Source organism: Salvelinus sp. IW2-2015, linkage group LG33 (genome assembly GCF_002910315.2).
Source record: "Salvelinus sp. IW2-2015 linkage group LG33, ASM291031v2, whole genome shotgun sequence".
NCBI lineage: Eukaryota > Metazoa > Chordata > Actinopteri > Salmoniformes > Salmonidae > Salvelinus > Salvelinus sp. IW2-2015.
In genome coordinates, this window is record NC_036872.1 from 28,765,098 (window position 1) to 28,784,188 (window position 19,091).

The 19,091-nt window shown below is 41.0% G+C and overlaps 1 protein-coding gene across 1 annotated transcript; it reads left to right on the top strand.

Moving 5' to 3' along the window:
- The first annotated feature begins 532 nt into the window (after positions 1-532).
- LOC111957458 (ABC-type oligopeptide transporter ABCB9-like) lies at positions 533-18,399 on the top strand. The gene is made up of 12 exons (XM_023978287.2): positions 533-1,232; positions 5,046-5,160; positions 5,348-5,478; positions 6,506-6,711; positions 6,886-7,083; positions 7,361-7,489; positions 7,857-8,045; positions 15,486-15,659; positions 15,910-16,069; positions 16,293-16,429; positions 16,947-17,235; positions 18,101-18,399. Exons 1-12 carry the CDS (start codon positions 533-535, stop codon positions 18,112-18,114), a joined length of 2,442 nt encoding a protein of 813 aa, XP_023834055.1. The 3' UTR covers positions 18,115-18,399.
- Positions 18,400-19,091: the final 692 nt, after the last annotated feature.

Sequence of the window (19,091 nt, forward strand, 5' to 3'; positions counted from 1 at the left end):
TCATTCACGCGCGCGGACACACGCACACACTCTCTCTATTTTGAATAAACCTAATATAAATAACAATGTACAGGTCTGGTTGTCCATTTGCCCCGCCAAACCCTTGTATTATCTTGAGGGAGGAGTCTCTCACACCATAACTATTACCGGCTTCCGTATACACTAAACAATAAGGCATGAAACAAGAACGAGAGACGGGTCTGTCGCCTAAAATATAATAAATTGCTGTAGCAAGGAAAGCTGTTAAGTAATCGAATATCAGAGAGAAGACGAGCAACGGTAGGGAAATGTGATAAATTAACGCAAGCCCTTGAAACCTGATGTCACGGGCGCATTAGTGATCACGGTCGGCATACAATTTGAGTTGAATTCAAAACTAGTCTGAAAAAAAACTTTATGATTGTAATACCCTATTAATTTCTTCTGATAGCAGCTCTATTAAAACAAATATAAAAAGCTATAGTTTGAGTTTCACTGAAACTTGTTTCTCCCAAGACTTTTTGACATTACACCACTGATAGACTGAAACAGAATGGGGGTCATAGTAGTGGTGAGCTGCATCTTGGTATTCATCCTGATGGATGTTATTGTCACCACTGTCATCTACTTACACGGATCCCAGACTGCAATATTCACAGAGGATGGGCAGAACTTTGACATTCTCCACTCCGTCCTGGACCTCTGGGGTACTGTGCTGGTCAGAGTCTGCCTTCTGCTGGGGGCCTCCATAGGCGTGTTATGGAACAGAGTGGACGGTCCACACAGGGTTTCTGCCCTGGGGACCCTGACTCTCCTCATCTGCCTGACCATCAGTACCTATGCCTCAGCCAAGCTGCTGATCCTGTCGGAGCAGGGCGATCTGGCTCACCAACCCTGGTTTCTTAGCCTGTTCTCCTGGACCTGTGTGTCAGCGCTGGGGACCGTGCTCCTCTGGAGGCTCCTGGGAAGGACTCCCAACACTGTTACTGAAGGAGAGGGAGGTGGTGGTGGAGGAGGACATGGGGGCTCTGAAGAGATTGAGAGGCTGGTGGAGACAGCTGGAGAGAATGGCACTGAAGAGGTGGAGGAGCACGGACAGGAGCATGGGGGGAAGAAGAGGAGGAGGGCTAGCAGGAAAGGAACACAGGACCAGACGGACTCAGGGGCCACAATGGGGCGTCTGCTGTCCTACTGCAGTAAAGACGCTGGGCTGCTTTCTGTTGCCGTCCTCTTCCTCCTCATCTCTGCTGTGTGTGAGTAACTCTAACCTCTTATTTAAGGTCATGGCTAGAAGGGATGCCAGGGTCACCAACCAGGGTTGGTGAGCCAGATCGCCCTGCTCCGACAGCTAATGTCTTGGTGATGTCAAAAGCAGTGGCATGTATTCATGGATGCCAAGGGAAGCCAGGCTTCCCCCCAAAAATGACAGAGAAAATAACAAAAAAACATAAAAAATAATTTATCTTATTTGTATAATTGACAGAAAAAAACTTGAATTGTTGCATCTCCATTGTGTCGTTTTCCTCCGGTGACTAACTAGCTAGCTAAAATTGTCCCTTTCCTAAATTAGCCATGGATGGAGATAGGGATTTGGAGTTGATTATAACGGCCATCGATTATAACGCCAAATCTGATCCAACCAAAAATTCATACATTGATGTGCCCCTGGTCTGAGAGGATAGGAGTTAGACGTATTATGCTTAACAAGCTGGCCTGGCATATCGTTGCCCATGAAAGGAAGTTAGGGTAGGAAGCATGTACAGTGCCTTCGGAAAGTATTCACACCCCTCGACTTTTTCCACATTGTGTTACATTACGGCCTTATTCTAAAGTATTTTATTTTATCCTCAGCAATCTACACACAATACTTCATAATGACGTAGCAAGTAAATGTTGGGGGAAATTTTAGCAAATGTATTAAAAATAAAAAACAGAAATACCATATTTACATAAGTATTCAGACCCTTAGCTCTGAGACTCGAAATTGAGCTCAGATGCATCCTGTTTCCATTGATCATCCTTGAGATGTTTCTACAACTTGATTGGAGTCCACCTGTGGTAAATTAAATTGATTGGACATGATTTGGAAAGGCACACACCTGTCTATTTATGGTCCCACAGTTGACAGTGCATGTCAGAGCAAAATCCAAGCCATGAGGTTGGAATTGTGTTGAGGAATAGATCTGGAGAAGGGTATGAAAAAAGGTCCCCGAGAACACAGTGGCCTCCATCATTCTTAAATGGAAGAAGTTTGGAACCACCAACACTCTTCCTAGAGCTGACTGACCGGCCAAACTGAGCAATTGGGGGAGAAAGGCCTTGGTCAGGGAGGTGACCAAGAACCCGATGGTCACTCTGACACAGCTCTAGAGTTCCTCTGAGGATATGGGAGAAACTTCCAGAAGAACACCCATCTCTGCAGCACTCCACCAATCAGGCCTTTATGGTAGATTGGCCAGATGGAAGCCCCTCCTCAGTAAAAGGCACATAACAGCCCACTTGGAGTTTGCCAAAAGGCACCTTAAGACTCTCAGACCATGAGAAACAAGATTATCTTTGACCTGAATACCAAGCGTCATGTCTGGAGGAAACCTGGCACCATCCCTACGATGAAGCATGGTGGTGGCAGCATCAAGCTGTGGGGATGTTTTTCAGTGGCAGGGGCTGGGAGACTAGTGAGGATCGAGGCAAAGATGAATGGGGCAAAGTACAGAGATCCTTGATGAAAATCTGCTCCAGAGCGCTCAGGACCTCAGACTGGGGCGAAGGTTCACCTTCCAACAGGACAACGACCTTAAGCACACAGCCAAGACAACGCAGGAGTGGCTTCGGGACAAGTCMCTGAATGTCCTTGAGTGGCCCAGCAAGAGCCCGGGCTTGAACCCGATTGAACATCTCTGGAGAGACCTAAAAATAGCTGTGCAGCGATACTCCCCATCCAACCTGACAGAGCTTGAGAGGATCTGCAGACAAGAATGGGAGAAACTCCCCAAATACAGGTGTGCCAAGCTTGTAGCGTCATACCCAAGAAAACTCGAGGCTGTAATCACTGCCAAAGGTGCTTCAACAAAGTACTGAGTAAAGGGTCTGAATACTTATGTAAATGTAATGTTTCATTTTTTTTATTTGTGAAAATTTATAAAAACCTATTATCGCTTTGTCATTATGGGGTATTGTGTGTAGATTGATGAGGGGGAAAAAACAGTTTAATCCATTTTAGAATAAGGCTGTAACATAACAAAATGTGGAAAAAGTCAAGGGGTCAGAATACTTTCCGAAGGCACTGTATTTTAGCCAGGTAGCCTAGGACAACAAAAACTAAATGCGTGGAGTGTATGATAGAGTCATAGATCGTTTAGGCAACATGAAAGAAGAGGATGGCATTGGCATTTCGCTACAAGTAGGGTGAGTCAACATATTTTTTCTACTTGCATGCATGCATGCACGCACGCACACACACCATGCACACACACACACACACTCAGTAATCAGTACCATGGACAGCTACATCATATTTAGCTTATGTTGTTTGGACTAAATCGTTTTTGGTGTCTTTTAGTTGTCACTGTATTAGGTGATTAGATGATGTTGAAGTTGAAATGGTGCTGGAAAAGTGGAGGCAGCTCCTGATTTCTTTGAGACTTGCGGTATCTCTCCATGGTTCTAAATCAATAGTTGTTTAGTGGTCCGAAAATAACTTGCTTAAGTATGCTGTAGGTCATGTAACTGTTTGTTACATGCAATACGTTTTGTGGAATTCACAGAACAGATGTTGCTCTCCGGTTTTGTTGTGGTTGAATTCATTTATCCACTGTCTTCTTATTGTCTCGTCTTTAGGCCTCTATATCACGTTGTCAAGGCATATGAACTAAAAGGTTATAGAGCAAACAACACATTTATCACAACACATGTTGTAATATGTAATTTTTTAATGGATTGGCTTCCCCAGTGATTTTACCCAAGCACCGCTACTGGTCAAAAGTTGCATGTTTGAGTTGCATCGGGGATAATGTTTTCATTTTAGCTAACCCTAACCCTTTTCCTATCTTTAACCTAATTCTCCTAACCTGCCACGCTAATTCAGTTAACCTGCTGTGTAAGTTCTCCTAACCTGCTACGAAAAGTCACTTCTGACAGCTGCAATCATCCCGTCTAGTCAAAACCCTTATTTAAACACAATCCTCAGATGACTAGGGCTTGACCCAATGTCTCACGTTACGCTCGTCCCTCAACCTAGACGGCCTTCGCGCTATCTGACGTGAGACAATGGGGCCTGACCAGGAACAACTCATGGCTCCTATAGCTTATTACTAGGGCCACAGAGTTCTTCTTGGTCAGTAACATGTCAAAATGGGACCATCGCGCTCTCCCAGAAGCTTGGCCTGTGCGTAAAACCCGTAAATTCATACATTCCAAAGATGTAATGGGTCCACACTCAAAAAGATGTCACATAAAGCTTACTTAATTTWAAAAATATTTTTATTATTTTCACTGCATCAGGAATAGCATACACGTGCAGTGAAAACCACAACAAATGAAGTAAGCTTTATGTGATTTTTTTTTTAGTGCGGACCCATCACACCACTTGTTGGTTAGTAACATGGTCAGGAAAAACTCTGGGCCCTATAGATGACAAATCAAGTTGCTTAATGATCCCCATTGTGAGGCATACACTTTACACAGTGCTGTGTGAGATAGTATTCTATCTACAGTTGGTCAAAGGTGAACATGGGTAATAAAGCAGCAATACTATCTTTGAAGTTCTGTTTTGATCCCATGCGTTTGTGTTTTACGACGGTGTTACTCATACCAGCATTGTATTGCATTTACATTTGCAATATGTTTCTCTACTACTTATTAGCCAAACTTACTGTCCAATTACAGTAGATGACTCGTGCAACATGAGTAAATAACCTAAGCATGTTGTATAACTATTGCGCTATTCTTACTAATTTCCCTTCATTAGAGACATCAGTATGTTGCCTTATCATATTTCTATTTTACACTGTTGTGCTTATTGTTAGCATTTCATAACAGTTAATGATACAATGATATCCCATTCATAGGTGAGGCCTTCATCCCCTACTACATTGGGCAGGCTATAGATGGCGTTGTTATTCACAAAAGTATGAAGTACTTTACCAAGCCCCTGATCACCCTTACGGTGTTGGCCTTAGCCAGGTAAGACACTATGAATGGTTGAAGTTGTGTGTGTGTTGTGTTAACTTTTTAGACTGTTGTGTGCTATATCCTCTCTGATGGACTGTATCTGTGCTTGATTCTACATTTGAATAGATTATGACGTACATTCTTGTGTGTTTGTTGCGTTTATCCTTGGCAGTGATTAATTTCTTGCATCTCTTCTCAGCTCTATTGCTGTTGGAGTACGAGGTGGTCTCTTTAGTCTAACATTTGCCAGACTGAATGTTCGCCTGCGGAACCTTCTCTTCAGATCTCTGATGCGTCAGGAGATAGGCTTCTTTGATGCTAACCACACAGGTGACATCTCAGTTGTGTACCAAATTGCATCCTATTCCTTTATAGTGCACTATGGGCCCTGGTCAAAAGTAGTAGACTAAATAGGGAATAGGGTATCATTTAGGAGGTATTGTAGACCTCAACACTTATTTCCATTCATTCCCTTTTCCTTTGTTCCTCTGATCAGAAGATACATAAAACACTTGCCAACGCTTTACGTTAAGCCTGCAGGTATAATCTTTTCTTAGATCACCATCAGCTGACACCATGAGAAGAGCTAGTCTAGCTGTTATAGCAATTTGTAATGCTTTCTAACTTGTTGTTCATGCTTTCTAACTTGTTGTTCATGCTTTCTAACTTGTTGTTCATTCTTTCTAACTTGTTGTTCATGCTTTATAACTTGTTATTAATGGGTTATAACTAGTTATTAATGCTTTATAACTTGTTATAAGGATGTATAATACGTCTAAAGTGATAATGTCTTATAACAAGGCTTATTATACTATGTTACGTCTCTCTATGCCTACAGGCTTTAAGTAAAGCGTTAAAGTTGTGGAGGAAAAAACCCACTCTGAAGGGAATCCGATCTCAAAATACAGTAAAGCTTTATTTGAGCATGCATGAGAAAACAAATTCAACTCGCTCTTTGTTCTCACAGACATTTTATACAGACCCAGGATGGGTGTGGTGTTTCACATGCCATTTGTATGAGTCTGGTAATTGCTTATCAGTAGATAGCAGCCCCACAGGCAGAAGACAAATCATACCAAGGACACTGATTAAGAGCAGTCTTACAGAAACTAAGAGGAATCAGATGACCTGTCCCTTCTTCAGGGCATATAAGATAACAAATGAAATGTTCCTCTTCCACAAAGTGTAAAAGCTTTTCTCCTGGGCCCAGAGTTTGGTCCTCGTGACGGTGATCCCGGTTCGATCCCTGCATGAGCCCTTTTGCATTGTTTCCCTGCTTCTGTTCCTATCCTGTCATAAAGTAATGAGAATACGAAAGTTTAGAAAAAGTACAAGAAAAAAACTGTTTGTCCTCCAGGTGACATCACCTCTCGCCTGTCCTCTGACACTACACAAGTGAGTGACTTGATCTCTCTGAACATCAACATGTTCCTAAAGAGTTTGGTGAAGGGCATAGGGTTCTTCATCTTCATGTTCGGGATGTCCTGGAAGCTGACTCTGGTCACCATCATGGGATTCCCCTTCATCGCAGTCATCTCCAAAGTCTATGGGGAGTACTACAAGGTACACACACGCACAAGCAAGCACACACTCAAAGGCACAAACACACACACACTTCACTTGTCTTTCCAAACCAATGTCCCCAGCCCATTTATTAAGTTGAAATACTTGTGTGTATTAACAGATTCATTCACACCGTATTTAGTTGGTACATTTTCTTATTAACCATCCTCTCAGAGACTGACCAAAGAGGTCCAGACTGCCCTGGCTCAGGCTAACCAGGTGGCCGAGGAGACGATTTCAGCCATGAAGACGGTACGCAGCTTTGCCAATGAGGAACAGGAGGCTGATTCCTACTACGGCAGGCTACAGGTCATGTTTCAGCTGAACAAGAAGCAAGCGTTGGCCTATGCCCTCTACATGTGGTCCAGTTGTGTAGGTATTACCCAGATGTGAGACCGTCACTGTAAATAAGAATCAAAAATGTTGTTCTTAACTGACTCGACAGGTTAAATWAAAGTGAAATAAATAAAGATAGACGGGGACTGAACGTTGCTCTGACGTACAACAGATGGAGATTTAATGAGCTGCCTCATGTTTTATATGTTTTGTGTTTTRTTTATTGTATGCACTGTGTCGGTGCTATACCCTTGTCGTTGGGTACATTCACAAATTCACAAGAGTTTCAAATGTGTTTGCTTCATTGCTTCAGATCTCAGAGCTTGTTCTTGAAGTGGCTATCCTCTTCTACGGCGGTCACCTGGTCGTTACTGAGCAGATGAGTGGAGGGGGCCTGATATCATTCATCTTATATGAGCTGGAGCTAGGAGAGTGCCTGGAGGCAAGTCTGACTCATTCAAATCAAAGTTTATTTGTCACATGACAGAATACAACAGGTGTAAACCATACAGTGAACTGCTTACTTACAAGCTCCTTCTCAACCGTGCAGAGCTCAAAATCAGAGGTCCGAAATAGAAAATAGGATCTTAAAAAAAGCAGGGAAACAACACTAGGTCTGATAAAAATAAAAGCACATATAGTGTACATCTGTAACTGTACACATGACAATCACAACCTATCCCTTTAGAAACCTTACATTACCATAGGCAAGATGATGAAGACTTTCACTATGAAAATCCAGAGGAACTGAAAAAGACCATAATAATTGTATTATCATTATCCCCTGTCTTGATTGAATTGTGTTACAGAGCATAGCATCGGTCTACACGGGTCTCATGCAGGGAGTGGGAGCAGCTGAGAAGGTATTTGAGTACATAGACAGGGAGTCCAAACACCCACATGATGGGAAAGAGGTCCCTGATACCTGCAAAGGACTGGTCGAGTTTAAAGATGTCACGTTTTCCTACCCAACACGGCCGGAAACAGAAATTCTAAAGGTATGTGTCAGCTGACCATTAAAATTGGGCTCAAAGCTAGACTGCTGAGTGGAGCTATATACAGAAAAACTTGTCAGGCAATTCTGTATCATTTCATGCCAGTAGAAAGTTTATACACCATTACCATAGAGTAAAGTTACCCGCTACACGTCTCTTGTCTATCGTCATAAAATAAAGCTATTAATCAATGTCAGTACATTTCGTCATGTCTAAACGTATATTTGTGATATACTGTATGTATGCCTATGCCATGATGGCTGGGTGTGAATGAAGGGATGGTTTGTGTCAGAGCCATCTATTTAGAACACAGGTGTCAAACTCATTCCACGGAGTGCCGAGTGTCTGCGGGTTTTCACTCCTCCCTTGTACTTGATTGATGAATTAAGGTCACTAATTAGTAAGGAATTCCCCCCACTTGGTTGTCTAGGTCTTAATTGAAAGGAAAAAACAAAAACCAGCAGACACTAGGCACTCCATGGAATGAGTTTGATACCCCTGATTTAGTAATTTGGCAATATGATTTGGCAATATGACTGTAATGAATAATGTAATGAATATAAACTATGTAGAACTGATAGCTCTGTCTGGTGCCACAGGCTTCCATCGAAATATAAATCAAATCTAAATGTATTGGTCACGTATACAGTTTTGTAGATGTTATCACAGGTGCAGCGAAATGCTTATGTTTCTAGCTCCAACAATGCAGCAATATCTAGCAGTACAATAACAATACACAGATAATCTAAAAGTAAAAAGAAAAATGAAGACATGTCAGAACGAGAAATGTCAGAACAAGCAATGTCACAGTCTGGAATATAAATAAATATATATGTATGTGAATGGTGTGCATAGAGAGCACATACAGTGCCTTCAGAAAGTATTCATACCCCTTGACTTATTCCACTTTTTGTTGCGTTACAGCCTGAATTCTAAAGTGATTCAATAATTGTTTTCTCATCCATCTACACATAATACCCCATAATGACAGAGTGAAAACATGTTTTAAGAAATTTTGCAAATGTATTAAATTAAATACAGAAATATATAATTTTCACAAGTATTCACTCCTCTGAGTCAATACATCTTAGAGTTGCCTTCGGCAACGAATACAGCTGTGAGTCTTCATGGGAAAGTCTCTAAGAGCTTTGCACAACTTATTCTTTTAAAAATTCTTCAAGCTCTGATAAATTGGTTGTTGATCATTGCTAGACAACCATTTTCAAGTCTTTCCATAGATTTTCAAGCAGATCCAGGTGTGCAAAGCTCTTAGAGACTTACTCAGAAAGACTCACAGCTGTAATTGCTGCCTAAGGTGGTTATTAACTCAGGGGGTGTGAATACTTATGTAAATGAAATATTTCTTTATTTCATTTTCAATAACTTTGCGCACATACAATGCCTATAGAAAGTCTACACCCCCTTGAACTTTATTCACATTTTGTTGTGTTACAAAGTGTGATTTAAATAGATTGAATAAAAAAAAAATGTCATAGATCTACACAAAATTAATCATAATGTCAAAGTGAAAAGAAAATCCTACACATTTTTACAAATGAATAACAATTAAATAACAAAAAAATTGTTGTTGAGTAAGTATTCACCCCTTTAGTATTTATTAGGATCCCCGCTGCCGAGGCAGCGGCTACTCTTCCTGGGGTCCAAACAGGAAACAACACAAATCAAATCAAATCCAAATAAAATGTTATTTGTCACATACACATGTTTAGCAGATGTTATTGCGGGTGTAGCGAAATGCTTGTTTCTAGCTCCAACAGTCAAGTAATATTTAACAAGTAATATCTAACAATACACACAGTCTAAAGTAAAAGAATGGAATTAAGAATATATAAATATTTGGACGAGCAATGTCAGAGCGGCATAGACTAATATGCAGTAAAATAGGACAAAATAATACAGTATATACATATGAGATGAGTAGTGCAAAATATGTAAACATTATTAAAGTGACTAGTGTTCTAATTAATAAAGTGGCCAGTGATTTCAAGTCTATGTATAGGGCAGCAGCATCTAATGTGCCAGTGATGGCAACATCACAACCAATTAAAAATATAATATACATAAATCGACATACATAGCACAACATTTACATTACAATTTAGCCATTCAGCAGACGCTAGCATCCACAGCGACCCACAGCTAGTACATTCATCTTAAGATAGCCAGGCGAGCATAGGCGAGACAACCATATCGCAGTCGTATCCCAACCACTTATCACATAACGTTATAATACAAAACAAAATGCATGAAAATGTCTGTTGCTTCACAGTCCCCGTCGTGCTGTAAGGTGTTCTTTTATCCGTTTTTTTTGGGATTTGGTGTTATTGCTAGCTTGAGTTCCCTGGGATTCAGTGGTGTCGTGCTATTTTTTTTTAGGCGAGGGAGGCAAAAAAAATGTAAATTACGTCATCGTTTCCTCTATCAACGTTTGTACGGACAGATGTATCCRTATAGCCTGTCATTATAGAATATGCATAATATGCATCCTCCAATTGCAACTTCTGTCTATGCCCACATATATTGTCCCAAGAACATGTTCTATTTTTAAAACCCTCAAACACCAAGTTAGGCATACATCATTTCAAAATAGGCCGTTATCACTGTCAACACTGTCATGTTTTACCCGTGAAACTGCATCTGCATGCCAATCATTTCAATGATCTCAATAAGTTTCATGGTAATAGCCAATGCATTTTGATCTTCTTGAGTTACTGTTTCGTGAGCGAATTAGAGCAGATGGTGTTAACAAACTTATTACACTTTCTTATATTTTGTTTAAATCAAAGCATGTATAATGCATAGTGGCGCGCTCTGTTGAGTTTTTGCGCATGATAAAACATGTTGACTATTCAGCTTCAGCTAACCATTCTAAAATCTCATTAGAAATGAGGTGCTGTTTGTGTAACAGTAACGTTATAGGCCTACTATGCTATTCTATTACAGTATATTCGGTTCTGTTATGTAAAATACTAATGATCTTGTGAGACATTGTTTCAACTTTAATCTAACTTTACTAAACAAGCACCCTTGTTGGAAGTGATAATCTTCTATTTGTAATAATAATCAGAATAATAAGTGATGAGTATAGGACTATTAGATATTGAAAGCACAGCGCCAGGATGGCGCAATGATGTTAACCTCATAGGCTTACGGTTACGTGGTATAGTTATATGTATTTATTAGGCTATAACCTACACATATCTTAATTTCATTGCACTGTTTGCAGGAGAGCTTAAGTTGCGCGTAGGCATTTCTTTGTATTGTGTAGTTTACAATACGCTGTATTGATTGATTGATTGATTTGTTATTTTATATTTTTATTTAACCTTTATTTAACTAGTCAAGTCAGTTAAGAACGCATTCTTATTTACAATGACGGCCTATCCCGGGCAAACCTGGACAACGCTGGGCCAATTGTGCGCCGCATTATTTAATTTATTAGACAATAGTTAAAATACATAGATAAGGACCAGCCGGTGACTCCTCCATATACAATTTTCAAAAATCATCAAGGATAACACAATAAAGCTTAAAAGCGTATTTCCATTGTGGTCCCTTTGGAAGGGGGGATGCAGCAAGGTTAGGCGGTAATAGTAGTGGCAACAGACAATGACAGACAAAATTGTTGTTTGTTTCATCAAATGAGCTAATTAGTACAGTTTCATTTCCTAATAAACAACTATGGACAGGTACGTCTCCCTTGTCTCACATACACTTAATATATAAAACAATCAATCCCTAATATATACAAGACAATCACAATATGATACACAACAGACACCAAAAGACAGACCATATGCTATCCCGGGCGTTTCCTTCTCAGCCACGTACTATCATTTTACGACTCACTTTTGGAACATGCTAATATTTAGCAATTTTTTCAGTGAGAACTTCAAACTACCCATTGAAGGTATACGTTCAAATTCAATGGAAGACAATTTCAAAGAATGGCAACTGAATAGAAAAAAAGTGTATTTCCCCATACCACTATTACATCTAAAAGGAACAACGTCAGTTTCACTCCTAGTGGAATAATGATGGTTATCCCGGACCAAGTTAATGTTGTTACATAGGTGCCTGTGGATCATACGGTAGACAATCTTGTGTACAAGACACAATTTAATCTGAGAGACTCACTTCTCCACTTTGAGACATTTAAGGCTTTCAAAGCGGGAATGGTTAAGATGAGTACGTGCTAGAAGTTTAAGAATAATACTGACTAATTTGTTCTGCGATATCTGCAATTTATTTTTAATTATCATGGGGGCACTATTGCACCAGGAAATTCGTTTTAAAACAGCGAAAAAATCAAGCTTTTGGTGTGGTGTATTCATGCATCTCAATAAACTATAACCTAAATACATTTATTATTACCTCCAATTTGGCCCAATGCACATTTCCAATTTCCCACACTAACATACCAAGCTAGATCGGGCCACGAGTCTCAACCAATAGCCAATCAGCTACATATCCCAAGCACCGCTACAGCAACTTCTAGAGAAGGTCAGACTGCTTCGGCATTGCGGTGACTACTTTGGTTTGGGTGTGCTCGGCAGAACGGTGTTGCCGTAACCTAGTGGTCAAACATTGTTCTGGGTTCCACTGCGCAAGAGAGGGTCCGTCGAGTTTTATGAACAATCAAGGGGAACACACGGTGATTGTGATTGTTTTTTTCAACGTTCTGATTGGCCAAAGTGGTCAAGCCTCCATCGGACCTTCACAGTGCGCATACACAGCATACAGTTTTTCATCATTCTCGCCATCGCCAGAGAGAAGACAGGGAAGAAACCACCATTTACTTACCTCTAGGCTGCTATACATATTTATTTGGTTTGCCATTCTATCGTTTTTCATGGAATTTATGGTAAATAAATATAATATATTTAGAATTTAGGAGAATACATTTTCCAGAAATAGTGTTACCAACTCTTTTACCAATTCTGAAATTGAAAAAGATGATGGAGCACCGCTCCCCTGCGCTCCAGCAGCACTAACCCTGCTGGGGTGGCAGAGAGTTCCATTTAGTCATGGCTGTATTTAATACTGTGTGTTTCCCAGGCTTTTTTCTGGACCTGGGAACTGTCAAGAGACCTCTGGTTGTTTAGGCAAGCCTAAATAAGTTCAGAAGGAAAATGTGGCTTAACAAATCACATCATAATTTATATGGACTCACACTGTGTGAAATAATAGGGGTTGGCAGGATTTTTGAATGACAACCCTTTCCTCTGTCACCCATATTTACAACATGAATGTCAAGCACAGATTTAACTACAAAGACCAGGGAGCTTTTCGAAAGCCTCATAAAGACGGGCAATGATTGGTAGATGTGTAACAATAACAAATCAGACATTGAATATACACTACACTGCCAAAAATATGTGGACACCCCTTCAAATTAGTGGATTTGGCTATTTCAGCCACACTTGTTGCTGACAGATATATAAAATCAAGCACACCGCCATGCAATCTCCATAGACAAACATCAACAGTAGAATGGCTCAGTGTCTTTCAACTTGGCACCGTCATAGGATGCCACCTTTCCAAGTCATTTCGTCAAATTTCTGCCCAGCTAGAGCTACCCTGGTCAACTGTAAGTGCTGTTATTGTGAATTGGAAACATATAGGAGCAACAACGGCTCAGCAGCAATGTGGTAGGCCACACAAGCTCACCGAACGGGACCGCTGAGTACTGATGCCTGTAGCGCGTAAAAATTGTCTGTCCTCGGTTGCAATGCTTTCTATTAAGTTTCAAACTGCCTCTGGAAGCAACGTCAGCACAATAACTGTTCGTCAGGAGCTTCATGAAATGGGTTTCCATGGCCGAGCAGCCGCACACAAGCCTAAGATCACCATATGCATTGCCAAGCGTAGCTGGAGGGGTATAAAGCTCGCCGTCATTGGACTCTGGAGCATTGGAAACACGTTCTCTGGAGTGATGAATCACGCTTCACCATCTGGCAGTATCGACGGGTGAATCTGGGTTTGGCGGATGGTAGGACAACGCTACCTGCCCCAATGCATAGTCCCAACTGTAAGGTTTGGTGGAGGAGGAATAATGGTCTGGGGCTGTTTCCCTTCACTAGCCCCTTAGTTCCAGTGAAGGGAAATCTTAACGCTGCAGCATACAATGACATTGTAGACGATTCTGTGTTTCCAATTTAGTGGCAACAGTTTGGGGAAGGCCCTAACCTGTTTCAGCATGACAATGCCCCTGTGCACAAAGTGAGGTCGATACAGAAATGGTTTGTTGAGATCAGTGTGAAAGATCTTGACTGGCCTACCCCAATTCCTGACATCAACCCCATCGAACACCTTTGGGATGAATTAGAACGCCTAATCGCCCAACATCAGTGCCCGACCTCACTAATGCTTTTGTGGCTGAATGGAAGCAAGTCCCTGGAGCAATGTTCCAACATCTAGTGGAAAGCCTTCCCAGAAGAGTGGAGGCTGCTATAGCCGCAAAGGGGAACCATGATTTTGTAATGAGATGTTCGACGAGCTGCTGTCCACATACTTTTGGAATGTAGTGTATCTTTAAGCATGTCAAGTTAATAATTATGCTGTGGATAATGTATTAAACCACCCACATATCAAAGATGCAGTCGTCCTTCTGAACTGAGCTGCAGGACAGGAAGGAAACTGCTTAGGGATGGCACCATGAGGCCATTGGTAATTTTAAAACAGCTACAGAGTGCAATGGCTGTGATGAGAGAAAACTGAGGATGGATCAACAACATTGTAGTGACTCCACAATAATGACCTAAATGACACAGTGAAAAGAAGAATACAAACATTCCAAAACATGCAACAAGGCACTAAAGTAATACTGCAAAAAACAAGGCAAAGGAATATACTTTTTGACTTAAAAGCAAAGCCTTATGTTTGGGGCAAAGACAATACATCATTGAGTAGCTGCCTCTTTATTTTCAATCATGGTGGTGGCTGCATCATGGTATGGGTATGCTTGACATCAGCAAAGACTGGGGAGTTTTTCAGGATGAAAAGAAACGGGTTGGAGCTAAGCACATGCAAAACCCTAGAGGAAAACCTGCTTCAGTCTGCTTTACACCAGACACTGGAATTCACAATCTGCTTGATAATCTATGGCAAGACTTGAAAATTGCTGTCTAGCCATGATACCCAACACCTTGACAGAACTTGAAGAATTTTGAAAAGAATAATGGGCAAATATTGCGCAATACAGGTCTGCAAAGCTCTTATGAGACTGCCAAAGGGTTTTTTAACATGTATTGACTCTGAAATTTCTTCCACTTTTACATTACAGTGTTTTGTGTAAATCGTTGACAAAAAAAATACAATTAAATCTATTTTAATCCCACTTTGTAACGCAACAAAATGTGGAAAAAGTTCAAAGGGTTGTAGACTTTCTACACTGTATATGACTCTGGTTTGTGTCTCCAGAGTGTGTCCTTCACGTTGCGGCCTGGGGAGGTGACAGCCTTGGTGGGACCATCAGGCAGTGGGAAGAGCTCCTGTGTGGGGCTCCTAGAGAACTTCTACCTCCCACAACAAGGCCAGGTGCTGCTGGACGGCCGGCAGGTGCACACCTACCAGCATGACCTCCTCCACTCACAGGTCAGCACTCCACACTTGTCCTCTGGCATTTTAACTCCTTGTTTACAATGGCGTCTTTGAGAATCTGTTTTAAATCGCCATTACTACCTGAGAAGTTTGCCATGAAGTCCCCATATTCTGTCTCGTGCTAGATATAGCTTATACTTTTTAAACACCAGAGGGAAGCAGTGTTCCTTTTTAGTTGAAGACTGGTAAAGAATCCTATCAGGATCCCTATCCCTATGCCTCTGTATCTGTGTTGTTTTTGCAGGTAGCACTTGTGGGCCAGGAGCCTGTCCTGTTTGCCCGTTCTGTAGAGCAGAACATAACCTATGGCCTGACTGATATCCCTATGGAGGCTGTGGTGCAGGCAGCCACCAAGGCAAATGCACACGACTTCATCACCGGTCTAACCAATGGCTATGATACAGGTGATATTAATGCTATTGCCTAAGCTGTTGGAGTGAAATATAAAAACTAACATCTTAGGAGGTAACTAAAATCTACTGAATCTTATGATGTTTACAGCAACATATGAAAATTGGTCGATCAGTATGTTGAGAAACACAGCATATCCTCACAATGTTCATATGATCTTGCATTTCTATTTTAAGATCTCTAACGCAGTGGAACTGTTCCTCATTCCTTTCTTAGGAGTGGGTGAGAAGGGGACCCAGTTGTCAGGGGGACAGAAGCAACGGGTGGCCATCGCAAGGGCACTCATCCGCAACCCACATGTTCTGATCCTGGACGAGGCCACCAGTGCACTGGACGCAGACAGCGAACATGCTGTAGGTTAAGAGGCAGGCCAAATCAGTGTTCTGTGATCGTGTTCTGTAATTTGTGTTTAATTAGATCATGTTGTGAATTATAGATCAAGATACAGTATATCCTGAAAAATGAAAACCCCTCCCTGCCTTGGTGGCTCAAGTTTCATGACAATAACCTACTTCTTGTTTTAGTTCAATAACCTAGTTCTCTAAATGCAGTCTAATGTTATTATAAGGACTCTCAGCTGCTGGTGTCCTCTCCCTGCTCTCTGTCTTCATGCAAATCAAGTATTGAACTATACTAGATACTATTAACCCTGGAGAATCCGCTTTAGTATAAATAAACTGTCTGCAATGTAACTATGCTGCTTTCAAAAAGTCAGTATTATTGCAGAAGAATGTTTGCCAGCATTTAAACATATTCTCTTTATCTGTTGTCTCAAATTTGATGCCACTTTATCTAGTTTTCTGAATTCTATGTATTGTGTTATTTAGACTTAGTGTAGCTTAGGATCCTCTCCCTGTTCTCTCTCCTCAGGTCCAGCAGGCCCTGAACAACAAAATGCGTCAGCACACAGTGCTGGTGATCGCCCACCGCCTCAGCACAGTGGAAAAGGCAAACAACATCATAGTTATCAACCACGGCTGTGTGGTGGAGCAGGGGCCACACAACCAACTCATTGCCAAGGGGGGCCTGTACTGCAAGCTGGTGCAGAGGCAGGTCCTGGGCATCGAGATGGGGGCAGAGGTTCTCAACACCCCAGAGAAGCACTCCTGGAAGTCCGAGGGTGGTAGTCAGCAGAGTGGACCTGATAGCAGCAGTCCCAGTAAGTCTGAATGTGAAGCACCATGCTACTGAGAGAGCTTGGGCTCCATCGGTAGCTAACACTGACTGACTGGCAATCATGGACTAAGGAGTGCCCAATATCCAAGGAATTACATTACAGTACCCTAGATTCATTAAAGGCCAATAATAATTAAAAAAAATCTTGTGTTTTATATATATTTCCACACTATGCGGTTGGAATAGTACTGTGAAATTGTGAAAATTATGATAATGCCCTTTTAGTGTAAGAGCTGTTTGGAAAGACCTGTTTTGGTGGGATGGAGTTTTGGCCTAATTGGTGAAATCACCAGGCAGTAAATTAGTTACAGGTCTAACTCCACCCTTTCTCAATTTTCTATCAAAACAGCTGCATTGGACCTTTTTAAGGGATTTAACGGTGTACAAAACCTTGAATAATGCATAATTATTGATTAATCAAAAAGAGTAATGAGATTTGGTAGCCATTTGACCAGCTTTGATGGACTTGAATGAGCAACACTTTAATTAGTTTATCAATGTTATTTTTCATAGAGTCTATTATACAGTCTATGGTTATCGCAGTGGTCTTCGTGTTGAACATACATGTATTTTGAGGTGGATACAGCTCAAGCCAAAGTTAACATCGTTGATTGTATGACGTACTGTGAGGATCTGTGTTTATTGCGCTATAACCCAACACTACATCACGTGATTGAATATTAGCAACTGTTGGCCTGGGCGCCTGGGTGTCTGTGTGTGTGTGCTGGAAGTAACATTTTGCCCCAGATAGTGTGCTGAGAAGCTGTGGTTAACCTTGCGCGAGAACAGTATGCTTTCTATGCAGGTGCAAATAGCTCAAACAATGTTACAGAACTGTCTGACCTCAGTCTCTAGGGTGTGAGAGCGTAATCTACACAACAACAGCGCCGGACACCAAGGAGCGCCAAGAGGCTGGGACCAGCCTGAGCGCCGGCGAAAGGCTGAGCAAGTTTAAACCACGCTCAGCCTCTACTGTGATAGGCCAACAGACGGGTTGGAACTACGTCTATCACAGTATAAGAACAGCCGTTTACTTACCTCCTGCCAGTTCCCTGTTCTACCCTGCGAGGTGTTACAGTGAACCCGTATATACGAAAATTGCATTTACCATTTATCGCTTGAGTTTAATAAAAATACTTAAAGTATATTCGGTGACTCTGAATCACATTTTATCCTGATACCAGATTTGAATTGACGCAAATCCCTTATAGTACAAAACAGTAATAGTATTGTGATACTTTATTCTTATGGCAATACTAGGTGGAAATGGTAAAGGCATCTCCGCTTACATGTCAACAACTAAGCTTCTCTCTCTGTTAATGTGTAAATGTGTACTGTGTTCAGGACAGAGAGGTGCCTTCGCTGGAGACTATTTTTGAATTCTTTGCAAATCAATGGGAAGTGCATTATCTTCAAACTATGACACTATCATTGCTGATTTTCAATAGATTACATTTTATGTTGATGCTGTCTGATTCTTGATTTTGCACAATTAAATGTGAATTTACTGATTGAACTAAGATATGACTGTCATTCTGAACTAGGCTACTGAAAACATATTGGTTGTTGTTGCCTATTGGTTTTACTGTAGCAGAGATGGCTCTGACTGTAGTATATTTAGATCATAGCATTTCTAAACCTAACACTAATACTGTACTTTTTCTCTTATTATTTTTACAATTTCAAATTACAACACAATAACAAAAAGAAACAGGATATCACTACACTTATATTTTCTCTGAAGAAACTTAAAATAACTATACTTTTTATTTTCATATATATATTAAAAAAACCCAACAACTATACTTTCTGTAATGTATTGTCTTTGGTATGATGTCA